Genomic DNA, 19,515 nt, shown 5'->3' with positions numbered 1-19,515 from the left:
ACTGCTTTAAAAACTCTGAAAAACACTGCTGGATTTAAGGCCTGCTATTTTTACTAAGGCCAAGAGATCCACAGGCCTGTGAGGACACACTCACCGGGATAAAGGCTAACTGCCTCGGTACACTGAATAGGTCATCACATCACTGAGATGACTGCTCCACAAATATATACAGTTCTTATCCCCACAGAATTTTGCATGGCATATTTTACTGCAATACTTACTGGTGCCACTATTTTTCCTGTCTGTCCAACTTGCAGGTCATTAGGAACAAAGCCAGCATCAACAGCAGCACGAGAAGCACCAACTAAGAAAAAAATAGTTGTCATTTTTTAAAGCTCTATTATTCAATTTGTTGGGGGCATTCATTGATAACGGTTTTTTAAAAATTTAAAAAAAAAACTTTTTTTTTACCCTCTCCAATCCTCTCCAGCAGATGCCGCCTTGTCTGCCACTATCCTCATACAACTGGGGCCTCAAGGTGGTGCTCCAGGCCCTCACTGCAACTCTCAAAAATTTTCCCTCCTTTCTCCTTAAAAGCCTTCAATTTTGAATTTCATGTCATCGGATAATGTCACTCGTGTATTGCTTGTGTCATCTATTAACCAGCAGGTCAATCCCCTTCATTTCTCTAAGATTTTAGCTTCTGGGTCTTTGCTACTCCCTCCAATACTAGTCTTAATACTTGAAGACTTTGACACCTTGGCTCCTCAATTCTTTGAGCAATCCTCTTCCAGTCATCTTACCCTTCATGCTACCTCAGCCACAGCCATGGTCATATCCTCAATCTGTCCATTACCAATATCATCAACAATCTCGATTTCCAAAATCTCTCTGTGATCTCCCCATTCCAGCTGACCCCTTTTAGTACCTGACTCCAACAACCCTCTGACCCCACTGAGGTCTATAATTCTTTGCACTATCCCTCTCTCCCCTTATGTTCTCTCTTCTTTCTTTACCCAGTTCAGTTTCTATTATCAATGACTCTAAGCACTCCTTTGCATATGCCTTCAATTTCCTTGCCCTCCTCTTATATCATCTTATTTCCAAATGGTGGAAAACCTCCATCTCTGGTTACTGACTAAGCAATCTTTCTCCCCTTTGCATACCTGTCCTACTACATACAGTTCAGCATGACTGGAGAAAAACCAATACTCAGCCATGTTAACTGTTTTGTACTTTAAATAAATAGGCCTTATTTCTCTCAGACTGTCCTATATTGTAATTTTGTATCTTTCCTCTCTCTTCAAACTTCCAATATTCTTTTAACATTCTGCTTCCAATTGCACTAAAAAATGGAAACCTGCTTCAACTAACACATTCACCCATCAATTTGCAGCTGTGTTCATATTCTCTCCCACTGACTCAAGAACATCGCTCCAGTAACTCTCATCTCACGTATGATTAACGTCTCCCTCTTAACTAGAGCATTCCCATCGGCATATAAAGCATGCTATTATCTTCTAATCTTTAAAAAGTTCCTCTGCTGGTCCTGCTCCCCCTCTAGCTACTGTCTATTTCTCTGCTCTACCATATGGTTAAAAGCCTCTAAGGAGTCGTTTGCATTCACTGTCTTCATTGCCAGGCCTCCCATTCTACTTCTAAAAACTTTTTAAGTAAAATATGACACACATACAAGTAAAGCACACAAATCACAAATGAACTTAGCTCATGATCAGCTTCCATGGCTGATCATGAAGTAAATACAACCATGTAACTACTTATAAACACTCCAATCAGGTTTGTGCCCCCACTACCCACTACTACCATTACTAAAACTGCTCAAAGTCACCAATGACCTCTAAGTGGCTGATCAATGAGGCACTTTTCGGTGCTCATCTTCCCTGACCTATGGGCAGCATTTGACATAGGTGATCACGCTTTGCCTTACTGAGACACTTCACTTAGATTCCAGAACATCAGACTCTCGATCCTGGTTTTCCTGCCTTACTTTTCCATTTGTCTTTGGTCTTCATTCTCCTCTTCTCCCCTACCTCTTAATCTTGCAGCATCTAAGGCTTAGTCCTAGGACTTCTTTTACATCTACACTCTTGGTGAATTCATCCAGTCTCACAGTTTCAAATACCACCTAAGTGCAATTGATTCCCAAATTTCTATCTCCAGTCCAAACTTTCGAACTCCACATTTCTATACCAACTGCTTAACTGACAGTTCTCCTAGGGTATCTGTCATTAGACATGTCAAAACTTTGTACAGTCATTTCTTGGTATCCACAAGGGATTACTTTCAGAACCCTTCCAAGGACACCAAAATCCAAGGATGCCCAAATCCCTCATAATGGAACAGTATTTGCATATAACCTATGCACACTCTCCTGTATACAGGCATACCTCAGAGATATTGGTGGTTCAGTTTCAAACCACCACAATAAAGCAAGTTAAGTGGATTATTTTTTGGTTTCCCAGTGCATTCATTGCTGTTTAGTCACTAAGTCATGTCTGACTCTTTTTGCGATCCCATGGACTATAGCCTGCCAGGCTCCTCTGTCCATGGGATTCTCCAGGCAAGAATATTGGAATGAGTTGCCATTACCTCCTTCAGGGGATCTTCCTGACCCAGGGATCGAACCCACACCTGTATCTCCTGCATTGGCAGGTGGATTCTTCTACCACTGAATCACCTGGGAAGCCCCTAACATACTATTTTATTATTTACTAATTTACTATGTTTACTGTCTGTAGTAAGCAGAAAAATGGCCCCTCCAAAGATATATTCACTTTCTAGTTCTCAGAACTTGTGAATATTACCTGTGTGGCAGCAGATATGATATAAAGTTAAGGATCTTGGGAGAAGGCACTTATCCTGGATTATCTAGGTGATTTTTAAATGTCATCACATATATCCATGTAAGAGGGATGCAGAGGGAGACATGATACAGATAAAGAGGAGAAGGTAATACGAAGACGGTGGCAGAACCTGGAGTGACGTGGCTGTAAGTCCAGGAATGCCAAGGCAGCCTCTGGTAACTGGAAACATATTCACTCCCCAGTAGGAGTGTGGCTCTGCCAACACTTTGATTTCGACGTGCTTCTGGCCTCTAGAACTTTGAATCATTTTGCTCATTTTATTCACTGTTTTTTGCCTAGCTCCTAAAAATAGTGCCTGTCATATAGCAGACACTCAATAAATATTTATTCAGTGAATGAATAAATGAAATATCCTCAGTCAAATACCATCATCTGATTATAGAGTCAAGATTACATCTTTATTCAGACAAAACCATAACTATTTCTATGGGTACATATATTAGGTAATATAAAGCATAAAAACCAGAAAGTTATACACGAAACTCTCAAAAAGGGAAGAACAAACTAGACATTAAGAATACACTCATTTATAGTTGTATAATTAAAAACGAAAATATTTTTAATGTTCTGATTTTTTTCAAAAACCATCATTTCATTCTTAATACACTTTTAATAACAAGATCTATCTTCCCTATAAACTTTTAAAATGTTAAATGTTAATTTCTATTTGTATGAGAGATTTATGTTGGGCTAGCAATAAAGAGAAAAACAAGGACATTCCTGAATCTGAAGTAGGCAATGAAATTGACATTTAATTTTTTTTAATGGAAAAACTCCTAAAATTTGGCAAACGGTAAGAGTATCATATAAATAATAAAGAACAAAGACAACCTTTCCTCACTGAATGCTACACCATTTACGTGGAGATTAAGAAAAACTGTTTCAGACAGAAAAGTTGAAAACCAGAGAAAGCAAAAAAATCTGCAGCTTTGAGTGATTTATATACAAATGAAAATAATGAAGAAAAAATATTTCCAATGAAATGGAAATATTTTTCTAGTAAGGAAAATAAACTTACCCGCAGCATGTAGTTGATCTGCCAGATCATACAACAACTTAAAGTTCTCTCCACTCTTCAAACCCCGACCTCATTTAAGAAGATGGGAAAAAAAAAAAAAAAAGAATTAAGCAAATATAAACTCCATTCTGTAAAAATTTTGAACTTCATATACATGAGTGAATCTTCATATTATATAACTGCCACCTCCTCTATAAAGCCTTTCCTAAGTTCTCCAATGATACTCTTGCACTTTTCCAATAAAGCATTCAACACTACTGTAATTCTGTAATTAACTAACTGGTTAACTAGCAGTATAATTAGTCTTTAAAATCAGTCTTCCCCACTAGAACAAAAACTCTTTAAATATAATATTCATACCTATCTTGGTCACTGCTATATTTAGCAATACTTAACTGAATAACTGAAAGAAGACATTCCACTAGACTTTAAACTCCTTAAGAGCAAGAATAATCCGTTTTTTCCTCTCTGTTTCTCCAGCACTTTGCAATGGGTCTGGCAGAGAACATATACCTAATAAACATTTATTGAAAAAATAAGTGAATAAACTAGTCAGATATACCTTTCTGAAATATAAATTATTTCCTCTCAATGCCACTTGCAATAAGAGGTTGTTTGGTAGCTTAATTATTTCATTTGATGTTTAGTTTGGAAAGATTTTTCAATCATAGCAGTCACTGTTTTAAAAAGTCAGCAGGCTATGAAATATGGGTCTTTTTGTTTGTTTCTTGGGGTTTTTTGTTTGTTTTGTTTTTAAATAAGAAGCATGATGTACAAAAAGAAGCAAGTCTTATGCAATATTAACAGCTTTCATATTAAATGTGAAAAAAAAACTTCAAAAGAGTTATCCATAGAGACTTGGACTGTGCTGCAAGACTTTTAAAATAGAGCAAAGGATCACACAACACAGCCCTGAGATTCCAATCAGTCCTTTCTTTGCCTCAGAAGTTAACCACACTCTTCAGAATAACACAGGAGTCAGTCAAAATGACAAAGATACCAAGTTGCAAAGCTATAGAGTTGAGATTTGTACCATGCTCCCCCTGGTGCCAATGAAACAGATTTGCAACAGAAGTCCAAACTATTAAACTCAAGATTTCCTTTTCCTAATAGGTAAAATGGGACTAATACTCACAACTTACTTCTTACATTTGAAAAAACACCTGTGCTCCATTAAAATTAAGTATTAATAAAAGCAAAGTATTTTAAGTTTACATCATTTTTAAAATTACAATATTCGACTTACCACCAGACACCACCACTTTGGCACCTGTGAGCTCTGGTCGATCACTTTTTGTTAATTTCTGGTCAAGCCATTCTGATATTCCCACTGGGGAAATGCTTGATGCTGCGTATATTGATACATATAACAAAACAAACAGTATGAGTTCAAGGACTACAGTAAAAATAATTTTTTAAGAGAAATACACAAAGAATTAATCACAGGAAATTTAACTTTGTTAGTGTGATTTTTTATTTTTTGCTACTAATTTCATGCTCTTTGATTTTTGGAAAGACTTAAAGGGACTGGATTCCGGCCTTCACTGTATTAGCTATATGACTTTTGAGAAGTCATTTAATTCTCTTGAGTCTACCTATAAGACTGAAATAACCCTTTCTCTACGGGGTTTAATAAGATACTGTATATATTAAAGTGTTAACACCTTCCATAAGTTTACTATTATTATAGTCTCCCATTATATTGAAGTTCTTTTATAATAAACAATGAGAGGAGAGTAAAAAAATCCTTACATCAATATAACAAATTAATCTCAATGCACCCCACTCCTACCCCTTTGATATATGCCAAACTATCACAGTACAAAAAAATAATATAAATATTTCTTACTTTTGCATAAACTTGGGAATATCATTTATTTAGATGAAGCTCTCAAACAGTCTGCATTAGAAATTTAACTAGAAGTAATCTCTTATTCTAATATAATGTCTGAACTAAAAATAAGAAACTAAGGCAAATACAAACGAACACTCACCCTTTTCTGAACTGGCACTGCCTCCACTTGTTGCTGCAGCTTCAAAAGATGTTCCTCGGACAGAAAACACCTTCACTTTCTCATCACACTTCACTGTACATACAGCATTTCCTGAAAAGCACATTTATTTTTAAAAACAACCATGAAAGGCAAAAAAATCCCCCAAGTATTCCTTTGAGGTTCAGAATTTACTTCACAAAGATAAGGAAAAAATAACTGTAAACCAGTTAGGTTTTTTCTACCTTTACTAAATATAGGAAAAAGACTATAACACTGAAGAACATATCAGTGGCTATGTAACCTTGGATGTCTTTAAAAATAGAACAAGTGCTGACCTGCATGGAAGAAACAAACTGGAAAAGGCTGTCACACTAATCAGGTACATTCTTCCTAAAAGGAATATAAACAAAAGCTTTCTTCTCCAAAACAACATGATCACTAACTTAACAACATGAGCTGCAATAACTTAATAAAGACAAAGCTACCATGCCTGCTAAGGCAAGATAATAAGTGAAAACATGGTAGGGGCGTAGAGGACGGGAAGTGTGCCGCACCAAGATTTTAAAAGTATTTGAGACATTTCTTATGGATTAGCAATTACATTAAGAGTGACCTAAACTATGACCAAATACTTCCCTTTAAACACTACTAAAGATGAGAGGTTTGATTTGAGTTCAATCAGAAAGATCAAAGAGTTCATTGCCTTCTCCAGCCCCACCAGAGACCAGTGTGCTTAGCAAAAGATCAATCGACTAAGACACTGAACTGAATTTCTTAATGCAGACAGAAATGAAATAGAAGCAGCAAAGACGACTGAAATTATTTTTAAAAAAACAGAAAGTTTTCTTTTCCAAGTGCCACTTACAAAATATACTGAAAAGAAACCTAATTTTTTATCACTGGAAAAATCTCACTCTGTACATGGAATGACCAGGAAGGAAAAAAGTATGTTTTAAATCTATCAGAGAGAATGTCATATCACGGTCCAGCAGCAATCCTAACACTAAGATCTAACACTAAGATTTTCTTCGGGAATCTTTAGGATGATCCATGCTTCAAAATCCTATCTTCAAGATTAATTTCTGCTTTTAGAATTTTCAAAAATTTAACATTCTGATTAACTGTTTTCCTTGGGTACTCACCTGCATAAATGGTTCTCACAAATGTGTCAGGTGATTTGATTGCAATGATGTCAGAAATAGGGGCAACATCAAGTTTGGCTGCTATTCTGGGCAAAAGGTTCTAAAAGCAAAATAAGTACTGAGTTACACAATACATGATGATGGATGGCTGTAAAATATTAGCAGTAACATTCTCTAAAAGCAAATTCTGTAGAAACTTTATTTTGAATATTTTATATTTCACATGCATCTTTAGACATACCGCAACTTCAAGCACAACTTTTTGGATAGTCTTTGAACATAAGTAAGAGTCGATCATTACTCTAGCTACATTAAGAGTTTTATGAGTTTATAGCAATAAACTACCTTAACTCAGTACATTGAATTATGAGATATGATATTTGCTTTAATGATCATCATTTACAAAGTGTGACAATCATAGATTACTGAATTTAGATAAGATAGAAAAATAATTAGAGTAGTAAAATTCTCAAATACTAAAAAAAAAAATCCTTATATGTTTACTTAATGTACATGAAAGAAAAAATTCCAAATCGGACATGTTCACCTTTTTAAAAAGTGATGTTGCATTAAAAAAAAACTAACCCAAGTGTCCATCAATAGGGCATGAAAGTGAAAGTGAAAGTGAAGTCGCTCAGTTGTGTCCGACTCTTTGCAACCCCATGGACTGTAGCCCAACAGGCTCCTCAGTCCATGGAATTTTCCAGGCAAGAGTACTGGAGTGGGTTGCCATTTCCTTCTCCAGGGGATCTTCCCAACCCAGGGATCGAACCTGGTCTCCCGCACTGCAGGCAGACACTTTACCGTCTGAGCCACCAGGGAAGCCCTCAATAGGGCATAGGTTTACAAATTATAGTAAATCCATATAATTTAAAAAATGAGAAAAGTAAAGCACAGCCTTTCTCTCTCTCTCTCTCTCTATATATATACATACATATACACACACATGTATATGCTTTCTCTGTATATGCATATAACATCTCTGGAATAGATACATGTGGTAACTTTACTCCCACTAGCAGGGATCATTGGGCAAGCCCCAATAACTCCAGGGCTTAGTTACTTCATCTCACAGTAAGAGGAAGAGAATCTCTATGCTTTTATTCTAAATTTCTTGGGCTCTAAAACAGAATCAGTTAGTGAAGAATGAATATGCATACTTTCTAGATGCAAAGGTTCTCTTAGATGATGACATCATCTAAGTGTAATTTTAAAAGTGAAGTGTTGCTTTTATCACACAAATAGAAAGGGTAAAATTCCCCACTGCTTTCTACACAGAGCTTACTCTACGGCATCTCCTAAACTCAGTACATGAAACCAACTCTAGCAGGTGAACTTTCATTGTAACAGCACTCAAGTTCCTCTCATTCCATCCCCAAATCTTCTCTGTTCCTCTAACAATTCTCTCAGGACTATCCTCTAATCACTCCTTTATTCTGCATCCTGTCACATGCATACACAACTATTGGCACTAACATGTATTTTGTTTTAAAAGTTTTAATATACATATTTAACCTTCAACTAAGTTTATAAGCACCCCGAGAGCAGAGGCTGTGTGTCTCCACTTACATCTCTACCCTGTATCTAATAAACAGTTCTATATAAATTGATGCCAACAAGTATTGAAAGCTTGAGCCAAATTTCCTCCTGCTACATCCTCCAACTGTAAAGATTTTCTAATACTCAGTCTATTGTTACCTATATTATATAGCGATTCCCTTTCAACCATAACAACAGAGCTACTGAAAAGTACCATAGTTTATAAAATCCACAATCAGAAAAAAAATTAAGATTTTATAGGAAATAAAGGGCTTGGGAAAATAATTAAAATGCCATTAAACATAGTTCTAACTTGGTAAATAAGAGGTTTAGAAGATACCTGCTTTTAAAACAAACCAAATCTGTCAGCACTTAAAGCCTGCTTCAGTAAGTAACTCTTTCCTTGAGGCACCTTCTTTAACTGTTCAGGAAATATGACTGGAATATTATTACCTGGCTGAGCAGATTCTCACACAAATTTTGTGATATTCAGACTGTGTTTCTTTCTAAAGTTTTAGAGTTTTTTTAAATTCCTTGAAATTTAATACTTTTTGTACTTCTACTATCCCTTATTTCATTTTAGCACATCTTGAAAACAAAATTTACCACAGCACTTAAAGGCACACGTCTCAATGTCCTGAAAGGATGGATGGTAAACAGATACATCTCAACACTATCTGACAGGCTAAACCACATGGTTTCAGGGAAGGAGAGGTAATAACTAACAGTGTTCTTTTGATGCACAAAAAGATGGCAGTTTTAAAATTCTAGATTACCAATATAAAGTTGTGGTATCTTAAAAAGACAATCGGTGAAGACTTATTATAGAGCAAATTGTTTAGTTTCACCTGATGGACTCTTCCTCATTCCAAATCCATTCAGAAGCTGCAGCACCAGCTATACTACTATTATGTAACCTTTGTTCTCAAAACACCCACACAGCAATCAAAGCCAGAGTATTAAAATCTAGCGAATCAGCTACAACAAATACCCTTTCTTGGTTTAACACTTTTTTAGGTGAACTGTCATCACAGAAACTCCAGACTCACAAAACTGTTTAAATCATCTAACACAGACACAAAACCCTGAGAAGGACGGGTCCCCAGTGATCTTTTAGTCAATGCTGATCTGCAACATCCCAAAATACAGCAGCTGGATGGCAAGCCTCTGACTTAACCATCTGCAAGGAAAGTGGAAACTGCTATAGAGAAAGCCCATTCCATCTTTCAATAGTTCCAATTGGTAGATTGTAGACATCACCTGGCCAAACTGCATCATGTTACATATCAGAAAACAAATTTCAGGAAGGTAAATAACTCATGCAGACCACTACCCATCTCATAGCACATTCAGACATATCACAATGCATGAGATCAGATTACACTTCTCTTTACCCTAAGGATGTCTTCAACCACTACACAGTCCTTTCCAAATCTCTCAAACAGATAAACTTGGCCTTTCTAAATATCCATCAGTCACCAAAACAAACACAATGGACATGGGTTTGGGTGGACTCCGGGAGCTGGTGATGGACAGGGAGGCCTGGCGTGCTGCGGTTCACGGAGTTGCAAAGAGTCAAACACAACTGAGCAACTGAACAGAACTGAACCAAAACAAATCCATTTCTTATAATGGGTTACTAATTCAAATGGCGTTCACACAATGAGACATTTCCACATTGTTATTTAAGAAAAATATGTTTAAAAATAGGGCTTCCCCCATGACAAAATCTGAAAATCTGGAAGTGGCATTATAAAAAATTATGACAAAGTCTCAAAAGAACAGAGTTGTCTCTATGACCATAGCTGAAAGACTGGAGATAGCATTTTAACAGACATTATATCAAAATCTTGAAAGAATAAATTTTAGCAAAACTATCACATTAATTCTGAAAGCCAGAATTAGCTATCTAAACAAAGTCTGTTGTACATTTTCAGCACCATGAAATCTAACCCTTCCAACTAGTGACATCAGATTCCACATTGTAAATCTTCTCACCTTTCCAAAGGCAGACGCTCCAGCACAGATGTGTGTGTGATTAAACTGCTTCTGAGTTGCCAAAATCAATGGTGTCAGTTCCTCTGAGAATTAAACACATTTGATAAACACATTTCATAATATCTTCATAGTCAGATATTCAAGCATAATTTAGACATTAATTTTTTTCCACTGGAAAAGCTCACCTGGAAGGAGGCCTTTGTATGCATCATGCTGAGCCACCAGAACTTTTGCTACACCTGCTACTTTACAGAGATCTTGTGCCACCTATGGATAAAAGTTTTTAATTATCCATCTAACAGAAAGATACTAATAGAGCCACCCTTACAGATTCAACAGAGTATAAAATCTTAATGGCCACTGTAAAAACTGTTCTTACGAGAAAAAGGGCTACTTAGGAATAAACGAAAATTATTTAACAAAGAAAATCTTAAGCCAATCGATCTTACGGTCTACTGACCCTAAACAAAAATTCTTGCTTTGAAAAAAGTACAGATTGATAAACCAAAATCAACTTAGCTATCCACTCAAATGTAATTGTTTATTGTGCTCTTCCCTTTTGCTCAATGCAAATATAAGTTCATCATTTTAGAAATGGTTAGGTTCTTTCACTCGTAATAATGACACAGTCAATACATTTCAGACATTTCAGATTTAAGGTTCCTAGAACTAAAGAACAAGACTTAACCACTCTGGTATGCAAGCCACTGCACTTTATCTGACAATAATGATTTCTGCTGATACTAAAATCAGTGATTCTGGGCCATCGAGAAAACCATATAGAACCTTAGAAAACTATAGAGAAAACAGTCCACTGTCAACCCCTGAGTTCCTGCCCATCAACATAAATTTTATCTATAATGAAGCAAAATATTTTCTATTTTAATTCCTCTTTTCTCTTGTTTAGAATCAGGATGGGGTTCTGGGAAAGCTCTTTGACCACTCAGATTTTCTGTATACAGAAAGTCATTAGAATTCCTCCTTTTAAATCTCTAAGTACAGCATGACTGTTTCCTGTTTTAGCAGAAACACGGCAATCATATTCTGGTCTACCGGCAATCATATTCTGGTCTACCGTCTTCTTGTTTACCTTCCTACTGATTCACTGATGAGTAAACATAAAAGGCCACGCCTTCTGCCCTCCTTTAATGGAGGTAAGGTTCCAACAACATTCACTCAAGAAAGAAGGCAGTGCAAAAGCAACTCTCCTAATCAAGTATTCACTGGCAGGGGATACTGTACTATCAAATCCATCTCTTATTTCAGGCACTACATAGAAAAGTTACTTGCTGTCCATGATAAACAGCTATATTTCAGTATAAAACTGAAATCTGCCTGGGTTATTAACAGAGTCTCTATATACAGGTACTGACTGTTTTTCTTTAAGATTAGAATGTGACATGATAATAAGACTGTAACTGAAGAAGAGATGATTTGTTTCAATTTTTCTCAAAATATTATAAATAAAACAACATCAGATATCTTCCAAGTTATATTAGATTAATTAAAATCACAGTTAAAAAAAAAATCAAATCCAGAACTTCTATATCTGGAAGTAGGGCAACCAAAAAGATAGTTTAGCTATCTTTTATAACTATGCAAGAGTCAACAGTTGTTAGCAGGATTTAGGTAAAGAAATCCACATAAGCACACACCTGCTTGAATACATTATTTTAAGATACCAATTGCATGTAAGAAATTGGCCAAAACAACACTAACTGAACCTGCGCTATATCACAAGCTCTGCATCAATGCCATCTAAAAAAAACAAATTAAATTGTCTAAAAAGTAACAAGCTCTCTTCTGGATTTCTTCCCCTGAGGCCCAAGCCCCCAACTACAGAACTGACAAATCCTGTATGGTGTGAGAGGCAAACGGTGGCTCAAAGTGGGTAAGCTCAATGAAAGCATGATCTCAACTACACTAAAGTCCAAAGGTACAGACTCTGCAAACGTCATTAGAGTTCCTTTTCAGGGGGTTCGTTTACAAAGCTGTCATTGTCTTATGTCAACAACCAAACAAAGAACATCTTCTAGTACCAGGTATAGTTTTGGGAAAGTCCTTGCATTTGAATTCTTACACCAATTAAAAATTAACACCCATGATACTTTTTCCAGATTTACCACTTTCAGGAATTAAAAGCAATTAGCAAGTATATTCATCAATACTAAAAAGGGATTGGCTATTAACCTCTAAGGGGACTACAAATATTATCTCTCTACTTGGTACCTGATGGCACATGATGGTGCCAGTGGAACTAAATCAAGTATTCCACCTCATTTCAAAAGACAAAATGCCTAGTGAGCAAATCTTTTAGTTTCTTTTTCACACACAGTAATGGTTGTGAAACTGACCGTTTAATGAGGTTTAGGACCCAGTTTGGGCTACAGTCCTCATTATAACTCTCTGTCGCTATCTTTCCCTGTCTCTTGATGGCGATTTTATTTGCTATGGTTGACCTTAAAGATTTCTCACCTTGTCACATTTGGTTCCAGCTACTAAACAGGACACTTCACCTCCAAGACGCTTGGCTGCAGTGATGGTATTTAATGTAATGGGTGCAAGGGTATCATTTGCATGCTCAGCTATCACCAGGGTACTCTGAAATCGTAGCAATGAGGTCTAAAAAGAGAAAAAAAAAAGGAAAATTATGTTGCAATATAATTTTTTTTTGCTCTAATTGGTAAGCAGGTGTGCTTTAAAAAGAAGTGTATGCAATACTCAGTTCTATAAATGTATTTATAAATACTTGGTCAATAGCAAAACTGGGCTATTTATATCTATCACTCTATTACTGATATTCCTGCCTAATAAAAATAGAAAATACAAATTAGTATTCTACTGTTAGAAAAAAAAATATTTTTATTATTTCCAAACAACTTTCCCACTAATCTATGCTCAACAAGAAACTGATATATGTATCTGAATTTAAAATCCTTAGAACACATTCTCAAACTAGGTGTCAGCTACCAATTACATTCACTTGCACCCAATACTACTAAAGAGCACAGTATATCCAGGAATAATGATAATGTAATCAACTACTAATGTTCTGTTGCTTCAGGTAAAATGAATTACTTAATACCAAAAGAACTGATAATGTAAATATGTCTTTACAATACAACACTACACAGCAATTCTGCTAAAGTTTCAATTGCTTAAGCTTTTGGACTGTATCCTGGAGCCAGTTAAAATCCTTCCGCAGGTACTGTGGACTGTTGAGAAACCACTGTGCAGTTCATGGTCATCTGAAATAGTTTCAAACACCAGAAACAGAAAGATGAACAAGAATGGTCCCTGCACTCAAAGTTTTCAAGGGAAATAAGGCTTGTTCACACACAAGTACAAGACAGAATAGTTTCCAGTTAGTGAAGAGAGCCAAAATGTTGGCAGCTGCAGATCACAGATAATCAAGCGGAAGAACGGAAGGAGTTTAGGTGTTCTGACATGTGAAAGGATAAGGAAGCATACCACTGGCATGAGGAAAGGAGAAAATCTGAGAACTATCCTTGTGGAAAATGACAATGAGAAAAAGAGGCACTAATGATCACATGTCAAGGTTCAGTGGTTTGAATTCAGCAATAATCTTCTGATCTGGAGTTGGAATGAAGAAAGCCTAATATAAAATGTACCCAGAGCTTGAATTTTATAAGGAGGGTATAAATGAAGGGAAGCCAGGCACAGGACTACAATGCTGGTCACGCAACTAAATCAATAGAATACATATTTTTTGTTTACTATATTGTACATATCCTAGTAGCTCAGATGGTAAAGAATCTGCCTGCAGTGCAGGAAACCTGGGTTCAATTTCCGGGTTGGGAAGATCCCCTGGAGAAGAGAATGGCAACCCACTCTAGTATTCTTGCCTGGAGAATTCCATGGACCATGGGATCATAAAGAGTTGAGCACTACTGAGCAACTAATACTTTCATCTTTTTATTAATACTTAGGCATACCAGTTCAACTAGTTTCCATAATCATTTGGGTTACCAGAAATTTTTTATGATTATAAACAATGCAGAGATGAACCTTCTCAAAGCTCTCTGCACTCTTCCTCAACAGATGAGATATCCTTTTAGTCCAGTAAGACTAAAAGTTCAGATTGGAACTTGGCCAGGTTACTTCAGCTGCTCTGCTTTCATAGATGACTAAGTCAGATTCTGTACAATGTTCAACAAGATAGGGGCCCCTCTTCTCCTAAGCTTCCTACCTCTACAACTGTAACCCATTCCTTCTCCTCAGCCCTCTAAGCCTCCTCGATCTTTGATGAACCAATCCCAGAGCTGAGGGCCATAGAGGCCAGAGCACGCATTCAGGGGTATAAATGCTTCCGGAGCCACAGAATGAGGATGGGAAGAGGACACTGAAGAATAAACCAGAGGACAGAATTGCTACATTGTTTATTAGTGGATGACATTTATCTTTTTCTTCCTTTTTTTGTTTACTCAAAGTGAGCAAGAAAGGGGGAGAAATGGAGACTTCTGTTTTTGCTGAATCAAGTCTCTGTTTGCATAGCTTTTACGTTTTTACAATTAAAAAAAATCTCACAGGAGGTAAGAATTTTTATGGTTAAGGTTAGAAATCTTTATGCACATCTTAAGATTCACTTATGACAAAATCCTAGAAGTAGGAATGTTAGATCAAGAGAGAGACACACTTTCAAGGCTTTTAACACTGATTGATGCAAAATATTCTCCAGAAAAGTTGTAGCAATTCACAATCCCTGAGATGGCATGAAAGTTCTTAGAAAGCAAACACCATGCCTGTTCATTTTTGTATCCTCATTGTCTAGAACAATGTTTTTTCCGATAGACACCTGTAGAATTATATGGTACTTCTTTTTTAATCAGAAGAGCACACAGTAAAGAACTGTGTAATTAGGATCCAATGGCATAATTTATGATTCAAATCACATTTAACAAGAATTGCCAGTAACAAACTATTTATTACCAATATATATCAGACACCATATTTTTGATTATGCTTCACATATCATTTACCATAAAATTTATGAGCTTTTCATCACCATTTAAAGAATAAATCCAGGATTTGGTGGCAGAAGGCCCATATTTGCTATAAATTATAGTTCTATAATGAGATAAATTGGGTAGTTTCCTAAGGAATTGTCAAGCTTTTCAGAACTTCCAAGGGAACACTGCATATTCTTCTTAAAAGGCTATTCAAAAATGTTTAAAGAATAAACAACAACAAAAGAATATATAAGAAACTACTCAGTCCATCTATCTGACCAGTCTTTACTAAGCACTACACATATCCTAAGACACTTCACATTACTTTACCAACTGACTCCTTTATAGTTTAATAGTAAGGTTTCTTTCAATTATCTAAGACTTCTTCTAATTCAAAGTTCTACCTTCTATTCTCACATACCACCTAAAGGGAAGCTGCAGAACCTAAACATGGTTATGTAGCTTAATTCAGCAATAATAGCTGTGTGTAGCCTACAGCAGAAGAAATTGGTCTGTGGCCTTTAAAATGTTATTCCTTAAACCAGAGCCCTGTTTCTTCATCTTCAAACCGAGGGAGACAAACTAAACCGGTGGTTTTTACACTATACTCCATCCAGGGAGGCACCGCATCTATGAGGCCCCACCACATAGAATAAAGTGAGCACCAGGCAGGCAGGCTGCCAGAATGGTCGCTCACTTTGCTTTAACCAAATTAACCAAACTAATATTATTGAGCCCTCTGAAAAAGAAAGGAAAGCAAAAGTCATAGTCATGTCTGACTCTTTGCGACCCCATGGGCTACAGCCTGCCAGGCTCCTCTGTCCAAAGAATTCTCCAGGCAAGAATACCAGAGTGGGTAGCTGTTCCCTTCTCCAGGGGATTTTTCCCAACCCAGGGATCAAAGCCCTCCACTAAGAGTAAATCGTATTTAAAACTCAAAAACCCTTTATGATGTGGTACTACTACTACCTTGAGTTTACATATGAAGGAACTGGAACTTAGTGGCTACAGACCTAAGAAAAGAACCAGGTTAAAGTCCAGGTAGCTGGACTCAGATCTGAGGTGTGTAATTAACAGTTCTCAAAGCATCGCCATTTTTAGCTGTTTTATATATGGGTCATTCCTGTAATATTTCACCTAGCAAATACTCTCCTGCTAAAAATAATAGAACTGGTCAAAAAGATGACTTCAAAGGCCTCTTTTCCAGCTTTAAAAATCCTACAACACTAAAATTCTATTTTAAATACAAGTGGTGTAGCATATCACAAAAAGATTAAAAAGTACAGGTCCCATTACTGAAAAGATTTTTAAATGCAAGTTGTTTATTACCTTGTGATCCACTGCATCTGTAGACTTTTGGGCCCCCTTTATTTATGAGGAAAAAAAGAAGCCAAATCTTCAACATTTAAAGATAACTTGAAATATGCAATACAGTAGCTGCTCAGAAAAGAATCTCATCTCTTCAAAACACTGCTACTTAAATTAATTAATGCAGACTGGTGCCACCACCCATTTTCAGTCATCAACCCTTTTGTGTGTGCGTGTGTGTGAAAGACGTTTATTGGGGAGCACTCTTTGCTCCCCATGAGGCATCAAGGAAATATAACTGGGCAGTGGAAGAAGCTGAACTGCAATACTGCAATGCAGCCACTAAAAAGCTCTCAGCTGATCTCACAAGGGAACCCTGGAACTAGGATGGCCCATCAAGCTCGCCCAGAATTGAAGCAAGGGGGCTGCAGACTTTAGATGCGCTTTTATTTGGGGTTTTTTTTTTTTAAACAATCAAACTAACATGACTGATGCACTTTTATTTCTGTTTCAAATTCAACCCTTGAAATAATACCATGTTTAAAAGGCAAGATATGCATCATATAAGAGACCTCCCTGGTGGTTCAGCGGTTAAGATTCAGGGGTTGGGGGTTGGATCCCTGGTGAGGGGACTAAGATCCCACAAGCCCTGAGGCCAAAAAACAGAACACAGAACAGAAGCAGTATTGTAACAAATTCAATAAAGACTTTAAAATACTTTTAAAAATTCCTTTAAAAAAAAAGAGCACATACAGTAAGTACTGAATTAAAACAAAAGGTAAACAGGTGATTTAAGATAGCCAAAACCCAAAAATGAAGTGACCTTTTTACCTAAAGAAAATACTTTACCCTTACTATTACTTCATCACCCGCTAACAACAGTTGTAGTTCACCTTAGTTCACAAAGTAATTTCACAGGTTTCTCCAGCCCCCTAACTAGATTAATTCTCTCCTCCAATACCTATTCCCCAGACCCTATACACCTTTCGTGATCACTCGTAAGATAATGTGTTCAACGTCTGTCTTCCCCAGTCTGCTTGAAAGGCACTGGGCAGGGACTAGGTCTTTCTCACTCTCCATTGTGAACTCAATATCTGTCTTTGAGAATGATACAGAGTGGGCATTCTGTGAATGTTTAGTAACCAAGAGAGAATTTTCCCCCAAAATGATCAAAAACTAAAAAGCAACCATTTTTCTGTTATTGATAACTTAATTATCTAAGCACTTTAATATGTGTGTCTACCAAGAACAGTACACAAACATGCTAAATCACTAGAGATACTCTATCATACTTTTTTTTTTTTTTTACTGATTTTTGGCTGCGCTGGGTCTTTGCTGCTGTGTGTGGGCTTTCTGTAGCTGTGGCGAGCAGGGGAAACTTTGTTGCAGTGTGCAGGCTTCTCAATGCAGTGGCTTCTCTTGTGGAGCACAGGCTCAGCTGCCCTATGGCATACGGGATCCTCTGAGACCAGGGATCAAACCAGTGTCCGTTGCATTGGCAGGCGGATTCTTAGCCAATGAACCACCAGGGAAGTCTTCCCACTCCACCATATTTTTAGGGAACTTATCTGAACTTACTGATTAGACTTAGTTCCAAGTAGTAAAGTGAAGTTCTCTTTTACGTACCAGCTGCATACCCTTATTAAGTTGACTGGCCTTTAAGAGACAGTATTCTTTTCAAGGATAGGGCTTAAAGAGATTATCATCTTCTCTCCACCCTCTCAAGTCTAGACTTCTTGAAAACAAAGTCCTTACAATTTCTTCTGCCTCACCTCACTCCTGAACCTTTACTCACAGCAAACCGGCTTTCACTTCCACTCAACACTGAACACAATCTCTTCAAAGTCATCATCAACCTGGGATAGCTAAAGTTCCATGAACACATTTTCGTCCTCTTATTCAGTCTTAACAGTTTTGATCCTGCTTGCTTTTCAGTCTTTCAGGAGCAACCAAGGATTGCTATAGCTGATAAGTCGTGTACAACTCTTGCAATCCCATGAACTCTAACCTGCCAGGCTCCTCTGACCATGGGATTATCCCAGCAAGAATGCTGGAATGGGTTGCCATTTCCTTCTCCAGGGAATTTTCCCGACCCAGGGATTGAACTCACATCTCCCGCACTGCAGGCAGATTCTTTACTGTTGAGCCTGGGAAGCCCCTTTAACTATATGTTCTTGTAGTGAACTACCACAGGAGTTGGAAGAAAAAAAAGTTGGGACCCTAACTCCCTACTTTATCCTTACAAACCTACTCAAAACATAAAGTTTAATAAACATAATCTACCTCCCCCACCACCTTTGAAAACTAAATGGGGTTAATGGTAAATGGGCGGAGGTTTGTTTAACTCAAAAATTAAAAAGCAGAAACAAACTATAAAATCTTTCAACTTCTACTGAAAAAGACAAATAATATATAATTAGTTACCCATTCCTATTTTAATGTAACTTTTGTAATTTTAAAATGTATATTACATTTCTGAACTTTAAATTACTTTAACCTCTTTAGTAATAAAATACGGTAGCTTTTAATCATGACTAGAAATGTCATATGACATTGACTATATTATTAAAAACACAATTTACTTCTCTTTAAAAACAGACAAGACTCTTAAAGTAGACACGTTGGCAGCAGCATAATTTTACTGAATTCACCTCACGCAATAAATCTTTCAGTACCACATCAAAGTTGGCTTTCTCTCTTCCTTCAAAAGAAATTAAAATC

At 36.8% G+C, this 19,515-nt stretch overlaps 1 protein-coding gene across 1 annotated transcript in view; it reads right to left on the bottom strand.

Moving 5' to 3' along the window:
* ETFA (electron transfer flavoprotein subunit alpha) overlaps window positions 1–19,515 on the bottom strand; it is a 70,719-nt gene that overhangs the window by 46,695 nt on the left and 4,509 nt on the right. Inside the window, exons 2-9 of the mRNA XM_043489955.1 lie at window positions 12,992–13,138; window positions 10,702–10,783; window positions 10,517–10,599; window positions 6,980–7,079; window positions 5,838–5,948; window positions 5,090–5,191; window positions 3,844–3,912; window positions 222–304 (exon numbers count right to left, since the gene is read on the bottom strand). Coding sequence (XP_043345890.1) covers window positions 222–304; window positions 3,844–3,912; window positions 5,090–5,191; window positions 5,838–5,948; window positions 6,980–7,079; window positions 10,517–10,599; window positions 10,702–10,783; window positions 12,992–13,138 — 777 coding nt within the window. The remainder of the gene's footprint in view (window positions 1–221; window positions 305–3,843; window positions 3,913–5,089; window positions 5,192–5,837; window positions 5,949–6,979; window positions 7,080–10,516; window positions 10,600–10,701; window positions 10,784–12,991; window positions 13,139–19,515) is intronic.

This window comes from Cervus canadensis, chromosome 17, assembly GCF_019320065.1.
Source record: "Cervus canadensis isolate Bull #8, Minnesota chromosome 17, ASM1932006v1, whole genome shotgun sequence".
Lineage (NCBI taxonomy): Eukaryota > Metazoa > Chordata > Mammalia > Artiodactyla > Cervidae > Cervus > Cervus canadensis.
This window is presented reverse-complemented; position numbering and strand designations above follow the sequence as displayed.